Source organism: Pholis gunnellus (assembly GCF_910591455.1).
Source record: "Pholis gunnellus genome assembly, chromosome: 13".
Taxonomy (NCBI): domain Eukaryota; kingdom Metazoa; phylum Chordata; class Actinopteri; order Perciformes; family Pholidae; genus Pholis; species Pholis gunnellus.
In genome coordinates this window covers 12,090,756-12,107,125 of record NC_136540.1, presented here as the reverse complement: position 1 = coordinate 12,107,125, position 16,370 = coordinate 12,090,756, and the positions used below count along the sequence as shown (strand labels likewise).

Genomic DNA, 16,370 nt, shown 5'->3' with positions numbered 1-16,370 from the left:
TTAATGATACTTAGCGTGAGATCAACTCTGGAGACGCCCTAAAAGTCACGAAGAGCCAAAGCTGTCGAAGCCAATGACCCAACACACACGCACACACAGATGTGTACACGTGCGCACCCATGAACACACACAAAAGCACATACAATTAATGAACTAAACTGACAAAACAACAATGAAACATACGAAACACTTGGGTTTCAATTAGCTTCTTTTGGCTTTTGTTGTGAAGAAATTTCAAGTGACATGATCATTTCTTTCCGTTGCTTTACATCCGTATGAACTTGTTGCTGCCATTTGCATGGCAACATTCCTGACACATCACTTTACTGCCAATTACTTTTGCCCTCTGTCATGCTCTAAGGCTCTCCCTACCCCCCCTGCTATGTGTCTGCATGTATAAATGTGTGGGCGAGAGAGAGAGAGAGAGAGCGAGCAATAGAAAAACTGCATGTGTGTGTGTGATAACATGCGTGATTTTGTGTTTGTGTCTGTGTGTTTGGTGGCTGTGCCCCACTTTCTCAATCTACCCACCATGCAAAGTCCCTAATGAGGCCCCTGGGAAGCTGTCCTGTGCTTGTGGTTCTCCAAAACCGCTCCTGTTCCAACTTCATTTCAAAGCTGCTCTCTTCAAGGCAGCTCCGCCTTTGAACTGCCATGGTTGGTAACCAGCAGTCCAGCTTTGTCATCGTCTTTCCTTACTGACATTATCGCCATCAAATCTGGCCAATATGATGATATTTGAAATAATGTTCCATTTGTTAAAATTTTTCAAAAACGGAGAAACTGCCCAGACAGGCAAGCTAACACTCACACAAAAATAGCTCAGAGCCACTTGCATGACGTGGATTTTGTTTGCCCAAGCTGTTTCTTTTTCGTTTTTTCCCCTCATTTCTCTCCCGTTTGTCAGGCATCGCATCGCGAGCTGCACTCGGGGAGAATCAGTGATGACTTAAAAGAGAACGACCACACAGAGAGAGAAATAACGTCTGGTTTTAACAAAATGCCTGCTAATGGGCAACACAATTGATGACTGACAGGGAAGCAGAAACCAAAAGCTGCAAAACAAATGAGAAAATGAAGGGGAAAATAAGCTGTAAATGTGCTGTGGAGAGACGAAGAAACGGAGAGCATTACCATGTAGAGATTTACAGTAGGTTAAGTTAAAGAATGTCGCTTCCCCTCAGGGAATATTCTATTCCTTTTGGTTCACCAACCATGCTTTTTTCTTGACATCCTGTCCTGTGCTGTTTTCTTTAAACCCTCCCTGCTGGGAATACTCCAGATAAAATGGGACAACTACAATGAGCCATTTTCAGATGATGCTCCAGACTGAGGCACTTGAGTGGAGTGTAAAGGGGGAAAAGCAGTTCTCAAGTTTATGTACTGTTTTGTTTTTCGCAGAATTCATGGAGATGAGATGTTAAACTCTCATAAGCATGTACTTTCACAGCCACCTGCACAGAGAGAAAGCATTATAGAGGGAGATTCACAACACCAGAAGATGGTGTTGTGGTAAAGCCCTGCCTAAATGCCTAAATTGAAAATGATCCTTGCTGGCCTCAGACCAAATCTCTCCAGAGCTCATCGCATCTGTTTCCTCTCTCAGCTCTCCCTCACAATAAAGAAAATGCAATTCTGGAGCATGTGGCCGCCCGCTTAAAAAGAGTAAAACAGATTGAGTAAAAATAAATTAAAAAAAGAGCATGATGGTATCAGAGATAAAGAGGCCAAGTACAAAGAGTCCTGCCAGGACGTGAGAGGATTTAACAGCACGATAAGGTTGTATTGATCAGATGCCTTTCAGTCTGTATACCTTTCAAAACCAACAACAGCCTTTCTTAATCTTTTGATTCATTTACTTTTCAGTAAATCCTTTCATCACTCCAACCATCCATCCTGGACATCCACACTGATTCTGTCTGAGTCCAGAATTGCTGGTGTTTGTTCTAAACTCTTATTTGATCTTTGAATTTTGTAGGTGCAGCACAAATCTCTTTGCTGTTTTTTTTATGAACTCATTATTTTCTGCATCTGTTATATTTCAATCTGCCTGGATTGTTCCTGACAGTCCACCACTTCTTGCAGTCACCTCAGTCATGCACATGTCACATTCCAGGCCACAAAATGGACAACGCGTTTACTTCCCAGGCACTTGAGATGTCTTGCTGCAGACTCCTCAGGGGAAATCAGTGCCAGTCCCATGAATTGTTAAATTCAAGTGGTCACATGGGGCTGTGTGTTGACTGTTCATGAACTCCTTCAGAGCTGTATCCTCCAAATGTCAGCATAGCAATAACACATTTGTATGTGTATTGCAGTGGCGGGCCGTCAGGGCCTGCAAAGCCTTCTCTGCTGGCCTAAACAGAATCACAAAGTTATAGCTATTTTATAATTTAATAATTTTTCTTAAATACACTACATGTATCATAATTTATAAAAATATTTTTCCCATTATCTTATTTTCTCATTGCACAGCTACTGTGTTCCTCAGTTGCTCTGCTTCCAGTGCAGCTTGTTTTAAGTAGAGCTTTTATCCAATCAGATTTCACCTCTGTGTCTCTAGGTAAGAAGAGAGGCCCCAGGCCTGCAGACTCACCAGTGCCTCCATGTGCAGTTTAAGTGAATGGGGATATTGTTGATTGTCATAGTCTTCAACCAATCAGATCTTTAGTTTAACATTCTTGGACGTGCCAGAGCGGCCTGCAGGCCTACAACTATGTCAGCATTAGAAGCAGCGCTGCAGTGAGATTCTGTGCTGTGATTGGTCAGTGGGCGAGCACGTGACTATTTTGAAACAAATTTTACAGCAGAGGCTTATTCGAGTAGTAAGACGAGTTCAAATTGAAAGATACATGAAATTATGATATTTTTTGCATTTTGCTTGGTGTAGATTTTTTTTTTTTTTTTTACCTGGCTTTGTTTTTTAACACTCAATGGCTGAAACTGGAAGATAAACGGATTTGTGAGTTGGGATTTAACCGTGGGATTAAACTCTTTGTCAACAAAGAAAATAGGATGTGATCAGCATTTGGTAAGTCAACTGGTTCGTTTTTTTTACATCTAATATCTAAATGGCCCTTGAGTGTGTAGCAGAATGTGTGTTGCTGCTGTTGTTTTTCCGTTAAGCTAGTTAGCCTAGCCTCCCGGAACACTTGCGGGGCATCAGCTGTTTTTGTAGCGGTTCAGAGGTCACACAGACCGCTGTCTCCTAGTGAGCGCAGAAAACATTATATTTCCTACAATTTAAGCTTCTGCATTTTCCAAATGCACTAGTATTATTCAAACATTTTGTTCGGTTTGTAAGCCTCGTACCAAACGGTTTAATACGAATACGTAACGTTATATAGTTACAGCCCAAGAAACGAATAATAACCCTAGCTGTGGCGCCATCATGTGGTTATAAGGTGGTATTTCAGCAGTGAAGGCCCAGGTATAAAATGCACGGCCCGCCACTGGTGTATTGTATGCCTTTACCTGACGTATATGAGTGTGACTAAGACGCCACTGGCAGCACGGAATAAGGTCTAATAAATAAGGAAAAACCCCATCACCCCACAAGGCTGGGTAAAGGAATGTCAAATCCCTTACCTGATAATGTCAAGTACATGCCAAGGCCTGGTGATAAATTAGGTTAACCAAAAGAGACAGGATGGTCCTTGAGGGGAAGTGACGTTCTTTAACTTAACCTACTGTAAATCTCTACATGGTGATGCTCTCTGTTTCTCCGTCTCTCCACAGCACATTTAGCAGCCTCTTTCTTCCCCTTCATTTTCTCATTTGTTTTGCAGCTTTTGGTCTTTGCTTCCCTGCCAGTCATCCATTGTGCTGCCCATTTACAATTATACAATATTTTGCATCATTCTTACAAAGACAAAACACATATTTGACCTGTTAGATTGCCTGGATGAAAATAAGCATTGATCAACCATGATCAGCCATGAAACAGCTAATGTTATGGAGTCACTAATACAGACAGTGTTGAACGTTTCAGCTACATTACTACGGTCAAAATATGTGACTTGATTAACGGAATATGGTATCATCATTACCGCTCAGAAACAGCATGCCTGCAGGGATTTTCCTGCACCACAGCATCTTTCGCCTCCCAAGAATGCCAATAAACCAAAACATCAGCAGTCAGTGGTCTTGTGGATGAAACATCTAAAGGATGATGCACGTGAGAAGGAGAAGCGCTGATTCTTATTGAACATGTCCTGCACTCTGTTGAATCCAAGCCTGCAGAAAAAAGAGGGTCCAATCTGGTTGTTTTTGTATGTAGCTGAAGTCTTGCATCATTTACAGACTACATTGGACACTGGTTCATGGATCTAAGGGGCAGGTCAAGGCTGACACTCACTACTATGAATACCCAAAAACGTCTGGATGCATCCAGCATCACAACAAAAGTAGTCTGACTCACCGCAGACTGCAAGCATGCCATTGGCTAACTATTTAAGCTTGCATTCTCCTCCTAATTCACTATATGCACTATCTACTTTGCATCCTGGGCTAAGTGACGCCCCAAACTGATGACTGAAACATCGCTGTGAAGATAGGTCTGGCTATGCGAGACTACAGAAAAAGTGATAATGAAGCGCAATCATCATTTCCCATCGAGGATGGAGCTACAAACTATAGACTTAGAGCAAATGACTGGAAAAATAACTAAACAGTGAGACTGCAGATGAAAGAATGAAAGAGAGACAGAGAGAAAAAGTCTGCAATGGCACTCCATTATGTTGGCAGAAAGGGGTAAGAGGGGTCAGATGAGAGATTGGGGAGACAAAGGGTGGAGATTGACTGAGAATGTATGAAACAAGTGGAAGGAAACTGAACAAAAATGAGACTGATAGTCACTGGAGGGAAAAGGAGATGAGAAGAAAAAGAGAGACAATAAGGCCCAATGTTGATAATGATGACAAAAAAAATAATTAATTAAGTCATTTTATAAAAGATGTAAAACGGATCATCATTTTCCCGAGGATGATAATGGGGGAATTAAAATGAAATGAAGCGCCGTTTATCCTCAGATCCTTGAGTTTGCAAGGATCTGAGGTTAAATGGCCAAGATATGACTGAAACCATCACAGAGCAGCACAGTGTCAGGGTTACTACAGTCATGGGGAAACATTCAGTATTCTGTAAGCAATTACATTCATGAAAGTAACCTTCCCAACCTTGTGTGTGTGTGTGTCTGTGTCTGTGTGTGTGTCTGTGTGTGTGTCTGTGTGTGTGTCTGTGTGTAACAGATGGATAATGAGTGAATGTGTGTGACAGAGATAGTGGCTGGTGAGCGCTCTGCTGGGCAGTGATAATGCTTGTGCGATTGTTTCGCGATTACGGTCTTTGATTACAGTTAGTTGATCAGAGATAATTCATCACTGGACACTGTGTATGTTGCTCCTGACAAGTTTTGGCAGTATGCACTTGTATTACCATGTCTTCACCAATTTTTAAATGTTTACAGCATGTATGCTCATAAACTTCAATGTTTTGTCTTTTCATTTCTATTACAACACCCAGCCACAGAAATCAACCTTTTTTTCAAGTGGGTTTGGGACAAATTATTTCCTACATTCAATATTGTTTTGTTCAACTTCACATCATACCAATACTTATTCCAGAGTGTTGTACATTCGTCTAAATCTGCCTTTCAGAAGTTGCCACATCCTTCTCTCCGTACACCTTCCACCCTTTGACTGTAGAGTTTAGTTGTTATCTTTATTGATATTGCAGCACTCTCCTGTATGTGCGGTCTGCATTTTCTTCTACTGCTGGACGGTGCCAACATTTCCTGCGGCTTCAGGCTGTTCGCTCGGTTGCTTTCAGATTAAAAACCACTCTATTTTTCTCACTGTAAGGAATCACCTGGTTGTAGGCTCCCATTAATCACCCATGTTTGCCCACTGGGGACATAGTCACATTCACAAACATGAATGTTTAAAATCAGCACGAAGGAACTGGACTGGTAAACTGCAGATGGAGACTGCTGCTATTAATTGATTTCACCCTCATTTTTAATTCCACCAGCATCTTGGTAACTCCAAGGGCCACTTTTACCCTTTGCATCGATGTTCTTTTGATATGTATCATTTACGTTTTAAGTAACATTATTGTTTGCTGTTTGCGGATGGATAATTAATGAATGGGTCAAAGGAAAAGAGATAATGGAGGAATAGTAGATGTAGGATTGATTAACAGATATGTGGATTGATTGATGGCTGTGAGTAGACCTGGAGTTGCAAAAAAGTGAACTAACAATGTGACAATCAATATATATATAATATACATATATAATAATAACACTCTAATGGCTGTGACATCACTCTGTGTGATCTTTATGTATTCTGAATGACCAAAAAAGGGGAATGCATGAATGCTATTGTTTCATCTCTACAACTTGTGAAATAGATGCTACAGCTGTTTTTTTCTAACTTTGAACATTTCTCATTTCTCCTGTAACATTTATTGATAAGCAGGATAATTAAAAGAAAGTTGTAAATACTGTATAAGCAGCAACAGTGTGAGCACTGATGGCCTGGCGCTCAGTGTGAGCTGTGAGAGACGGACCAGAGAAGGAGCATTCATTTGCATCATGATGAATGTTTTAAGAGAGCAGTCTGTATTCGGTGGGTTGAAAGTGATAATTTGCAAGTATCATTAATGAATGCTAACGGCAGCTGGTGCCCGTCCAAAAAAACTCTAACATTTGAAGAGGAGGCTTGATTAGTAATCAGTAGGATTGTACTTTAAGATGGAAATGTCTCTATGTCTCTTCGGAAGTGTTTCAAACCACCCAAGTCCCCATTGTTACAATTAGGGCACTGCTGGTCTATGTTAGATATTAATGGGTAATGTTCAAACCTACTAGAACTTCAAACCATACTTGCAACTTCTTTGCATCGTTCTGTTCCCAATCCACCCCTATTAGGAAAAAGCCTGCCGCTGTGCTTCTGAAACTTATGGTAAATTATACATGCAGAGGCTTGTATTACATACATTTTAAGACAATTACTGTCACTTTATAATAGACACCCTGAGATTTACAGTAAAGACCCTAGGGCTGGAGGAGAGGATAAAATCAATAGATAGAAAGAATGAGGGACAGCAATAGGGAAATAAATGTGCTGCTAGAAATAGAAACTCCTGTCACCAAGCACTGTCACTCTCAGAAGGGCAATGTAACACCTGTTTGTACGGAAGAGAGGAATTTCCACTCAGAACACACACAAAACAAAACAATGTGAGTGCAGAAGTACACTCAGCGTGGCATAGGACCCTTAAATACAGGGGTGAAAGCACGTTGGCATGAAAGAAGTGGCTGGTTTGAAGAAGCTGAACAGTCAAACGTGTCATTTCACGCTGCCTTGCGACGAACTAATTATGCTGCATCAAGAGAAAGACAGGGAGAAGAAGAGAGAGGGAAGAGGGAGGGGTAACAAATGCTTTATTCTCATTATCTATTGCGCCAACCTTGCAAATATGGCTCAAACAAACAATCTGCTTAGAAACACACGCCTTTTGCATTCTGAATATGCTGAATTTTCATTTGGCAGCTGATGTCTTTGTCCAAAGCTCATTCCCAGGGCCAGGGACAGTTCAATCAATATCTGACCAACTGAGCTTCTACCCACAGCGAGAAACAAGACAGCTGAGATGTAAAGCAGGCTCCTGCAGGTTCACACTTGACCAGCATCTGTCATGCTGAAGTGTCCTTGGGCAAGACTCTGAATTACTGCCAACTTTTTCGCTGTTAAATGACCTCTCTTTGCCCTGCAGATTTAATAAAATGAAACATAATCTCTTTATAGGGGTAAACACATTATCACATTTTTATTACATTTAACCTGTGATGGCATCAGGTTGTAACTTAGCGCTGGGTGCTGCTCCATTAACAATAAAATAAGACCGACTTTGTGGACCCAAAGAGCATTTATCTGAGCTTTTGAACCAAAATATAATCCATTTCATAGCAGTGATATCAGCTCTGAACCAGAAAATAGACTCATATTCCAAGAAAAACCACACAGGGTACAGCCAGCGCCTCATCTTCCCTCTTTCCTGATTGATTTCTCTATGGCGCTACACATCGGTCTGATTCTCAAGGGGAAAACAAACTCTTTCTTTCTGTTCTCTCACTGTTGTCGCTCGGGTGGATTAAACACTCACTCATATAATCACAATCTTCGTTGGGATTGTAGTAAAAGCATATGAGAATCAAGTGCATTAACACTAACATACAGTAACTGTATGATCTCAGGCTTAAACATAGAAGCTTGTGCTTTATATGTTGTTTGACAAAGACCTTATGTACTATAGAAAGATCTATTCTCATTGCTATTCACTCTACAAAACAGCATTATTGATATGAATCAACCAATTTGGGTCCAGTTAGCATCAGAACCTGAGTAATCTTGTGTAGTAAAATAGTGTATTGATAGATTAGCTGTGGAATTGTGACTATTTGTACAAACAATTAACATTTATGTACAAACAAAGACATACACGCTAGCTTGCTAGGGTTTCTTGCCTTATGGTCCAGTGCTAAGTAACAAAAGTGAATGTTAAGTCAGAGTAAAACATGTTTAGAGAGGGAGAAATAAATGCTATATTTCTTTACAAAATCCTCTAAAGCTAGCATTTGGTATTTTACAGCCACATGTTTAATAATGTTTCAATTTCATAAATCCACTGGAGGACAGTATGACACAATGATTAAAGTGATAGAAGTAGATGAGGAGATGCAGGTTGAGTGGAGGTGGATATATGAAAAAGAAGGAAATTGCAACACTATCACAAAATAAGCTTTAATGGTATGTAAGAAGTGTCTGAGTGCATAAAGTTCACACATTATGTAGCCTAACTCTAATGACAATAATTGTCAAAACATAAAAACGTTGAACAAACATGAAGATGGAAAAGTGACTGATGGGTAAGAAAAAGGTGAAAACCTCAATCTGAACGAGAAGGGAGAGACAGGAAAGCATACAGAGCGAGACACAGTGACGAAGAGATGCAGATGGCAGAGTCGAGGTGGGAAGCAGAAAAAAGAACTGACGGAGAGGAAGTGATGGATAGAAGAGGTTTATTTGCTTTTGTTGTGCCAACATTATTTATCTCAGGTGAACAGTCTCCCAGTGCTGAGAGGCTGTATGACAGAAATCAATCAGAGGGCAATCGTCCATACACTTCCCGTGATGCCCCGACCCATCGATACAGACATTAGGAGGGGAATGCTACAGGAGAGACACATGGGGAGAGGAGGAGAGAAAGCTGGAAAGCAATAGAGGACAAGAAAATAAATCAAAATAGAAAAAGAGAGACGAGATGGCAACGTATTGTGCATGTGTGTGCCCTTTATATGACCCCCAAACACTCCACAGTCTGTAGCCTTTCGCTTATTTTGAATCTCTATTCATTGAGGAAACATTTACTTTTTCTACAGAAGACCTAACATGATGATCTTATCCGCTGCAATGTTTTGTGAACAAAAGAAAATCGTGCTCCATGAGTTGTATAAAGACATTTGAAAGTAAAAACGTTGATGGGGTTTAATGGGGTTTAATGGGGATGGAACAAGACAATAGAATTAAAGAAGCTTGCTCATTTTCTCAGTCATTCAGTGCTTACTGCCTACCTCTAGAGTGTGTACTGATGTGGACAAGCATCACAAGTCAAATGGCTATGCTCAGGTTAATAGATTGTGTGGTGATATATAGGTCAATGGTTGAGGCTAAATTCTGCCAATCTTTGGGAAAATTCAAAATCAGAAAAATTCTCTAGGTATACTAAGCCAACATTGTATAAGTCAACAAGATAACATGAAATGTATTCATTTCAAGTCATATAGTGTCAGCCGATGCACGGAAATGACAGATGATTGATGATATGTGGATAGAAAATTGGGTTTGTACTGAATGTGTTTGAGTGTGTGAGCGTGTGTTCATTAATTGTGAGCACAGTGAGAGTCAGCCAGGTCTTTTTACTGACCAGAGCTAACACAAGTTGTGAAGGTCCCTGCTGAGATCAATACATCAGAGCCCGGAGCACCTGTCAGGAAGCATTCTGTGTGTGTGTGTGTGTGTGTAATAGCATGTGACATCAGTCAGACCTCCTGCCCACTTCCCTGGAAGAGAAACAACATGAGATCACATGAATCAACGGCTGCATGTACAGTACAACACAAGGTACCGACACACACACACACACACACACACACACACACACACACACACACACACACACACACACACACACACAGGATGTCTGTGCTGAGTGATGCTGGCCAGAGGCACTGCCGACAGTCTGACACCTCTGATGACACGAATGGGAACCCCACCTGACATCAGCCTCCCTTTCACTGCCCAACGGCACACAGATAATAGTTCCAAGGCCAATGTCACTTACACACAGAGGGATGACCACAGGCGTCCTCACTTGCCGTTGGTGGATACTTTACGCACACATGCCACACTACAACATGTATAATATAGCCTATATGGAGGAAGTGAGGCGCCAGTGAAAAACACAAACAAAACTGAAAAAAGGCTCTCGCCTATGGTGCATCACCTGTCACATGTTATACATATGTGCCTCTACTGTGACGGCCACCGTACACGTATGCATTCCTATGTACATATATACACACACACACACACACCCACAACATCATGCCCTCAGCCCTGAAGGAAAGCGTGACCTTACTCTCACATGAGAGCACAGCATGCCACATATACTACATTAGGCCTACACATACTGTGGACAACATCTACATCTACACACACCTGACGAAGTATATTCAGAAACACACACGTAAACTGAGAAAGATTAAGGAGTACAGAAACACACAAATAAACTTTGTTTTACGTACAATTTCCTTTTCATTACTCTTTTTGTTACATAATTTGAATTCTGGGCATAAATGTAACACAAGTCATAAGCACATTATTAATTCAGTCATCTTGCCATAACAAAGTCAGAGAGTGCATGTTTTAAAGAACACAAATATTTTATGTGACCTTATGTGACACTAAATCACTAGATTTGCGGAGCAAAGATGCCCCTTTTCCCTGCCGTAAATGTAAACAGTTAAACACAATCTCACTCAGGAGCAGCTCAGTACAAGCAAAGTCTTTTCTGTTGGTCCCTCTGGCAGTTTTGGGATTAACTGCCATGCTCAGGAATCCAAGGCAAGCGCTCCTGGCACACTTGCTTGCCCAATTTTAGCCTGAGGGTCCAAGTTTGAGCTGGCTGCCTTCCAGCCATAAGTCCACTTGCCTTTCTTTTGGCTTGCTGTTTTTACATTTAACAATGCAGGAGATCTATTGGACGTGTAGCTATGTACAAGTTTGAATAGATTACTATTATCTGAGGTTGCTTGATGTCATCACAAGACATGTTTGCCTGCAGTATTCTTGTTACTATCAGCACACGTGTTTTTTTCACGCTTGTTGGCATTTTAATTTATTTGATCAACTAACCAATATGTTATTCATTTAGGTCAGGGACTCCCAAAGTGTGGTGCGCTCACCCCTGGGGGTACGTGAGCTGCCTCTAGGGGGTGCGCGAGAGGAAAAATTTAATGGTGGCGTAATGGTGTAATAATTAATATTAAATATAATTTTAAAAAATGTAAGTGGCGCCGCTAACAGTGCTTACAGTGCAAACCAGGGTGTCACCTGGGCCTGTCTCAGCTCCACTAACGATCAAAAGCGTTGACCATTTTTAGAGTTCGGCTGATCACGCATTCAGCCACTGGTCGAGGGCTCTGCCTGTGCTTACAGAACTAAGGTTACAATACCGTAACCTTCGCTGCTTCTATATTAACGCTCGGAATATTGTATAGCAATAGTAATTAGAAAACAAGAGAGAGAGTGAACATTGCTTTACAAACTTTTTAATACAGATTTAAAGCGATGTCTCAATCTAGAGAATTGTACAGTTACTAAATGACACATTAATATTCAGACACATTCTTGCTACAGTAGCCGCGCCTCATCCTCGACTCCTGTCATTAATTCAGCATTTTTCCAAAAATGCTGACGTGCACGTTCCCACGTAATTGACAGGCAGTGGGGACACGCTCTCCCTTTGATATCTCCTGACTGACATGAACATAGAACCTCAGGTTCTTTTTTGAGTGAGCGGATCATTCAGTAGTGTCGCATACTTGTCATAGTGAGAAACTGTCAACATCCTGGCATTTTGAGTGCTAAAATTCCTCTTCTATGACAATGACTAGACAGGAAATTGGTCATTCTCTAATAATCATGCATGCTTTTTTCACAAAATGTACAAATACAATGCCCCAGTAAGTGGAGTCTCAAGGTATGATAGGGAAAAGTTTAAATGACCTCAAGAGCTGAAAAAGAAGCTAACTTTCATCTAGAAATGTTCACCGAGTGTGATGGATGCAGGCATCCTTTGGGCCAGTCGCAAGTAACAAGATGCATCATTCCTCCCCGGTATAATTAAAATCCATCAATTTGTGTGGCAGCTATTGCCTTTTCACTCTGAAACCTTGACCTTTAATCATGGCACCTCTATCAGTATAAATTTTGAATCTCTAGAGCACACTGTCAAAATGCATCATTAACCTACGGTTAGACAAAATACCCTGAACTTTAGGATCCTTGCATTGGATCGGGATTAAGTTATGTAACAGTTTCCTTTGTGGATTCCTAAAATGGAGAGGAGTTACTGTGATGCAGAAAAATGTACCTAACTTCAGTGAATCGCCTGTAAGAAGCAATGAAAGATAGAAATGAGTTCAACCAGACAGGAAATGAGACAAAAATAACTGAATATACATTACATAAACAGAGATTACATTTTCACTTTAAGTAGCAAGATATTATAACCAGGCAGTGTAAATACCAATGTGTTAAAATGCAGGTCTTTAAATTTACACTTTTCTTTTTAAATTTCAATTAGCAGGGGATATTGGTTTTACCACTAACATGACTGAATGTCCTACAAAGCATCAACACTGCACACTAATACATCCTTTTGGGAACCTAATTAAAGTATCACTGTGTAGATGAGAGAGGCGATACAACTCAATAACCTATTTTACAAATCTCAGTTATCAGTGCTTGGATTCTAAAGTCCCTGTATGTGGTGGTCCTAAATTGAATTATTTGTTGAACCATTTGTCATGAAGCTTAAGGTTTGACAGGAAATCTAAAGCGATCAATCAGACCCCTCCCTGGTAGTCTTAAGTGTTAGCGAGGCTAATAGATAGACACACTACCTGTAAATTAAAGCAGTGTGTTGCTGTCAAGACTCACTGTGTCATAAGCTACACAGAGGTTTAATCAGAATGTCATATAGTGTACAGATGAAAGGTCACGCACGCACGCACACACACACACACACAAGGCTCTTTAAGACATTTGTTACAGCTGCTTTAGCCGTCTCATCGTGTTAATGTTATTTGGACGAGCAGATTGGCTACTGGCAGAATTAACAATTCACCAGAGTCTGGGGCCATTTTTCAAAACACCAATTACGAGTTTGTATCTCATCGTCTCATCGATCAGAGAGCTAGCTATTCACTCAGAGTGACATAAATTAACTCATGTGTCCCTAAACAAAGGTTTGGGGGGGGAGACGTAATTGCACCCATCATGGGGTTATGCCTTTTATCCTGCAACTGTATAACAAACAGGCTGATACATTTCTAGTTGTATGTGTATCACACTATTAAAGCTCAGTGTATTCTCTATATTTTGTGTGTTTGTGCATATGAGAGCTGTGAAATGCCTGTGGTAATGGAAAAGATCCAGCGTTGCTATGGGTGACAAAGGGTGTAGCGTTCCATTTCTGTCACTGGCTTGGATGGGTGATGTTTATTTCATATACAGTAGGCAGCAGTGTGTGTGTGGGTGTGTTTTATCCATCTTGTGGGGACCATATCTGTTTACAGTCACATCGTGGTGATTTGCCTTCCTTATGGGGACAACATGTCTGTCCTCATAACGTAAATCATTACATTTTAGGGTGAAATATTGGGGTGAAATATTGGTTGGATGAATTTATTTCTGTTCCGCTGCCTCTCCGTAAACAAGCCAAACATGTTGCTGAGGACAGGAAGTAAAGGCAGGGGGGCATTTATTTTAAGCAGCATATTTATAGTCTTGTTCTACTCGTTTGAAGTGAAATGCTCAGCAGCTCATGAAAAGAAACAACAGTGCTGTTGAACTTGATGAGTAGAGGATGCATCAAAAGTGGAAGCCTGCGCTTATGTTTGAGGGGCGGGTCTCAAAATCAGAATGGAGGGACGTCGCATGTGTGTGTTTGCCTTTAGGGGTTTTGATCTCTCTCCTGACTAAACAGAGTGGAGTCCATCAGCAACAGATACCCCTTCAATTATTCAGGAGGTTAGCATGAAAAATAAATGGCTTCTTCCTGCAGTGAGAGGTAGTTTGCTGCTCTGGTTCCAGTGAGTCTTTCAGCCTTTCGCTGTACACTCACACAGAGGAGAGGCTGGGCAATAGATTTCTTTCAACTATGATTGCGGATCACTGCATTTTTCTCGTTATTGGTCAAGACCACAACTTCTGGGCAGCTGCCTCAAACTCATCATCAGTGCGATATCTCTCAACTTTTTTATGACTCACTGGAAGATCCAGGTCAGGTGAAAACAGTTGTGGTACTCAAGTGTAATGATGGTATGTTTGAGAGATAATCAGTTTAACTCTCATCTGACCTGTACCACTTAAATTCCAAGCATTGCACAACATTTGAAAAAAACGGTACTCTCACGGTACTTAAACTATAACATGTAGGTAAGACCTGTAATACATTGAAAAAGTATAATTTTAATGCTGCTGAAACTATGTCACCTAGACATCTCTTAACCTGCAAAACCACTACATCAAAGCTCACTCGGCTTTTTCATTTATTATTATTTATTTCTAATAAAACGATTGGAAAGTTTTTTGTGTTTGCATATATAATTTCTGTACAGTTTAACCTCTCCTCATTATTAAATTGCCAGACTCCAGTGTATAAAAAAGAATACCATTGCCATTAGAGTTTACATTCATTAAATGTGTTTGCAGTTGGTTGTAGCTCTTTCACTTGTTTTCATGTGACAGCATGGATCTATGAGGGTACCTCTCTGAACAATGTACAGTAGGCTTGTCCCACAGAGAGCCAGCTCATTTCCATATTTAGACGAGAAGCAAGCCAGGTGTCTCTGATGGCATGTCACTTTGTTCCAGGTGATAGCCATTTGGCTAAAGCTGACCTTCCTTTTTGTCTGTCTTCAGTGCTTCTTACTTTGTCTTTCTTCTCCTGTCTGACTAATTTGTGGCTCTCTTTGTGTCACCGTCTCTCTTTTTCTCTTCATGATGATCGGCCTCGAAAGAAAGAAAAGGGGGAAAAAATAGCTCTGCCTGAACTCTAATGTAAGCTTCCTCTCCTGGTTTTGTCTCTTTCTAGGTGGTCCATCACGTTGGTCCTCCCCTGCATGTGACTGCTGCTGCAAGAACCACAAGGGTGACGGCGAGGGCGAGAGCGGCACCTCATTCAACGAGCTCTCCACCTCCAGCTCTGAGAGCCAGTCAGAGGCCAGCTCTCCCCAGGGAACAGTCATCTGCGGCCCGGTCAGCCGCCAGTCACACCCCCACGCCAACGTCCAAACCCTGGACAGGCCGCTGAAAAAGGGCCCCATCGCCATGCTCCAGCAGTCCGAGCAGCGGCGGAAGAGTGACTTGTTGCGCACACTTACGGCGAGCTCCCGCGACACCAGCACGTGCAAGAAACGTCCAGCAAAAGAGAAGCCGACGGTCGAGGAGGAGTTGGAAAAGTGCATTCAAGACTTCCGCAAGATCAAGATCCCAGAGAGGTTCCCCGAGAAGAAGTACATGTGGCAGGCCGACTTGTTAAGAAAGTACCGCCTCTGAGCCAGGAAACTGGACAGAGGGTGCAGACACATGAGGCCAAGGATCAGTTTACATGTTTTTTGATCATGACTTTTGCAACAAAAGGGAGATAACACCTAACTCATTAGAATCCGGTTACTGGGAGAAATGTCACCTTCATGCCAGTAGGTTGAAAGTCTACACAGAAGCTAGTAAAAAGCATAAACAACAGACTGTTCTCTTATTGACATAGTACGTATGTGTGTGTATGTAGTTTAGGCCTACTGTATGTACTGTATGTATGTACTGTACGTATGTGCCGCACTTGCTGAATGCTTCAAAGCGTTCAGAGAGGACCAATCCATGTGGGTGAAAGACAACCTCTATGAGCCGATCAACCAACTGAAGGCTTGCTAATGGCTACAATGGGGGTTACTGAGGGTTACTGGACTACACACACTGTCATCCGTCATAATTTCCATGGAAAACCATCAACGGAGC

The 16,370-nt window shown here is 41.4% G+C and overlaps 1 protein-coding gene across 1 annotated transcript in view; it reads left to right on the top strand.

Moving 5' to 3' along the window:
- The window catches only part of kctd16b (potassium channel tetramerization domain containing 16b), a gene marked incomplete at both ends in the record, with an annotated part of 66,547 nt that extends 50,636 nt beyond the window's left edge, over window positions 1–15,911 (top strand). Inside the window, one exon of the mRNA XM_079171009.1 lies at window positions 15,448–15,911. Coding sequence (XP_079027135.1) covers window positions 15,448–15,911 — 464 coding nt within the window. The remainder of the gene's footprint in view (window positions 1–15,447) is intronic.
- Between the last annotated feature and the right edge of the window lie 459 nt (window positions 15,912–16,370).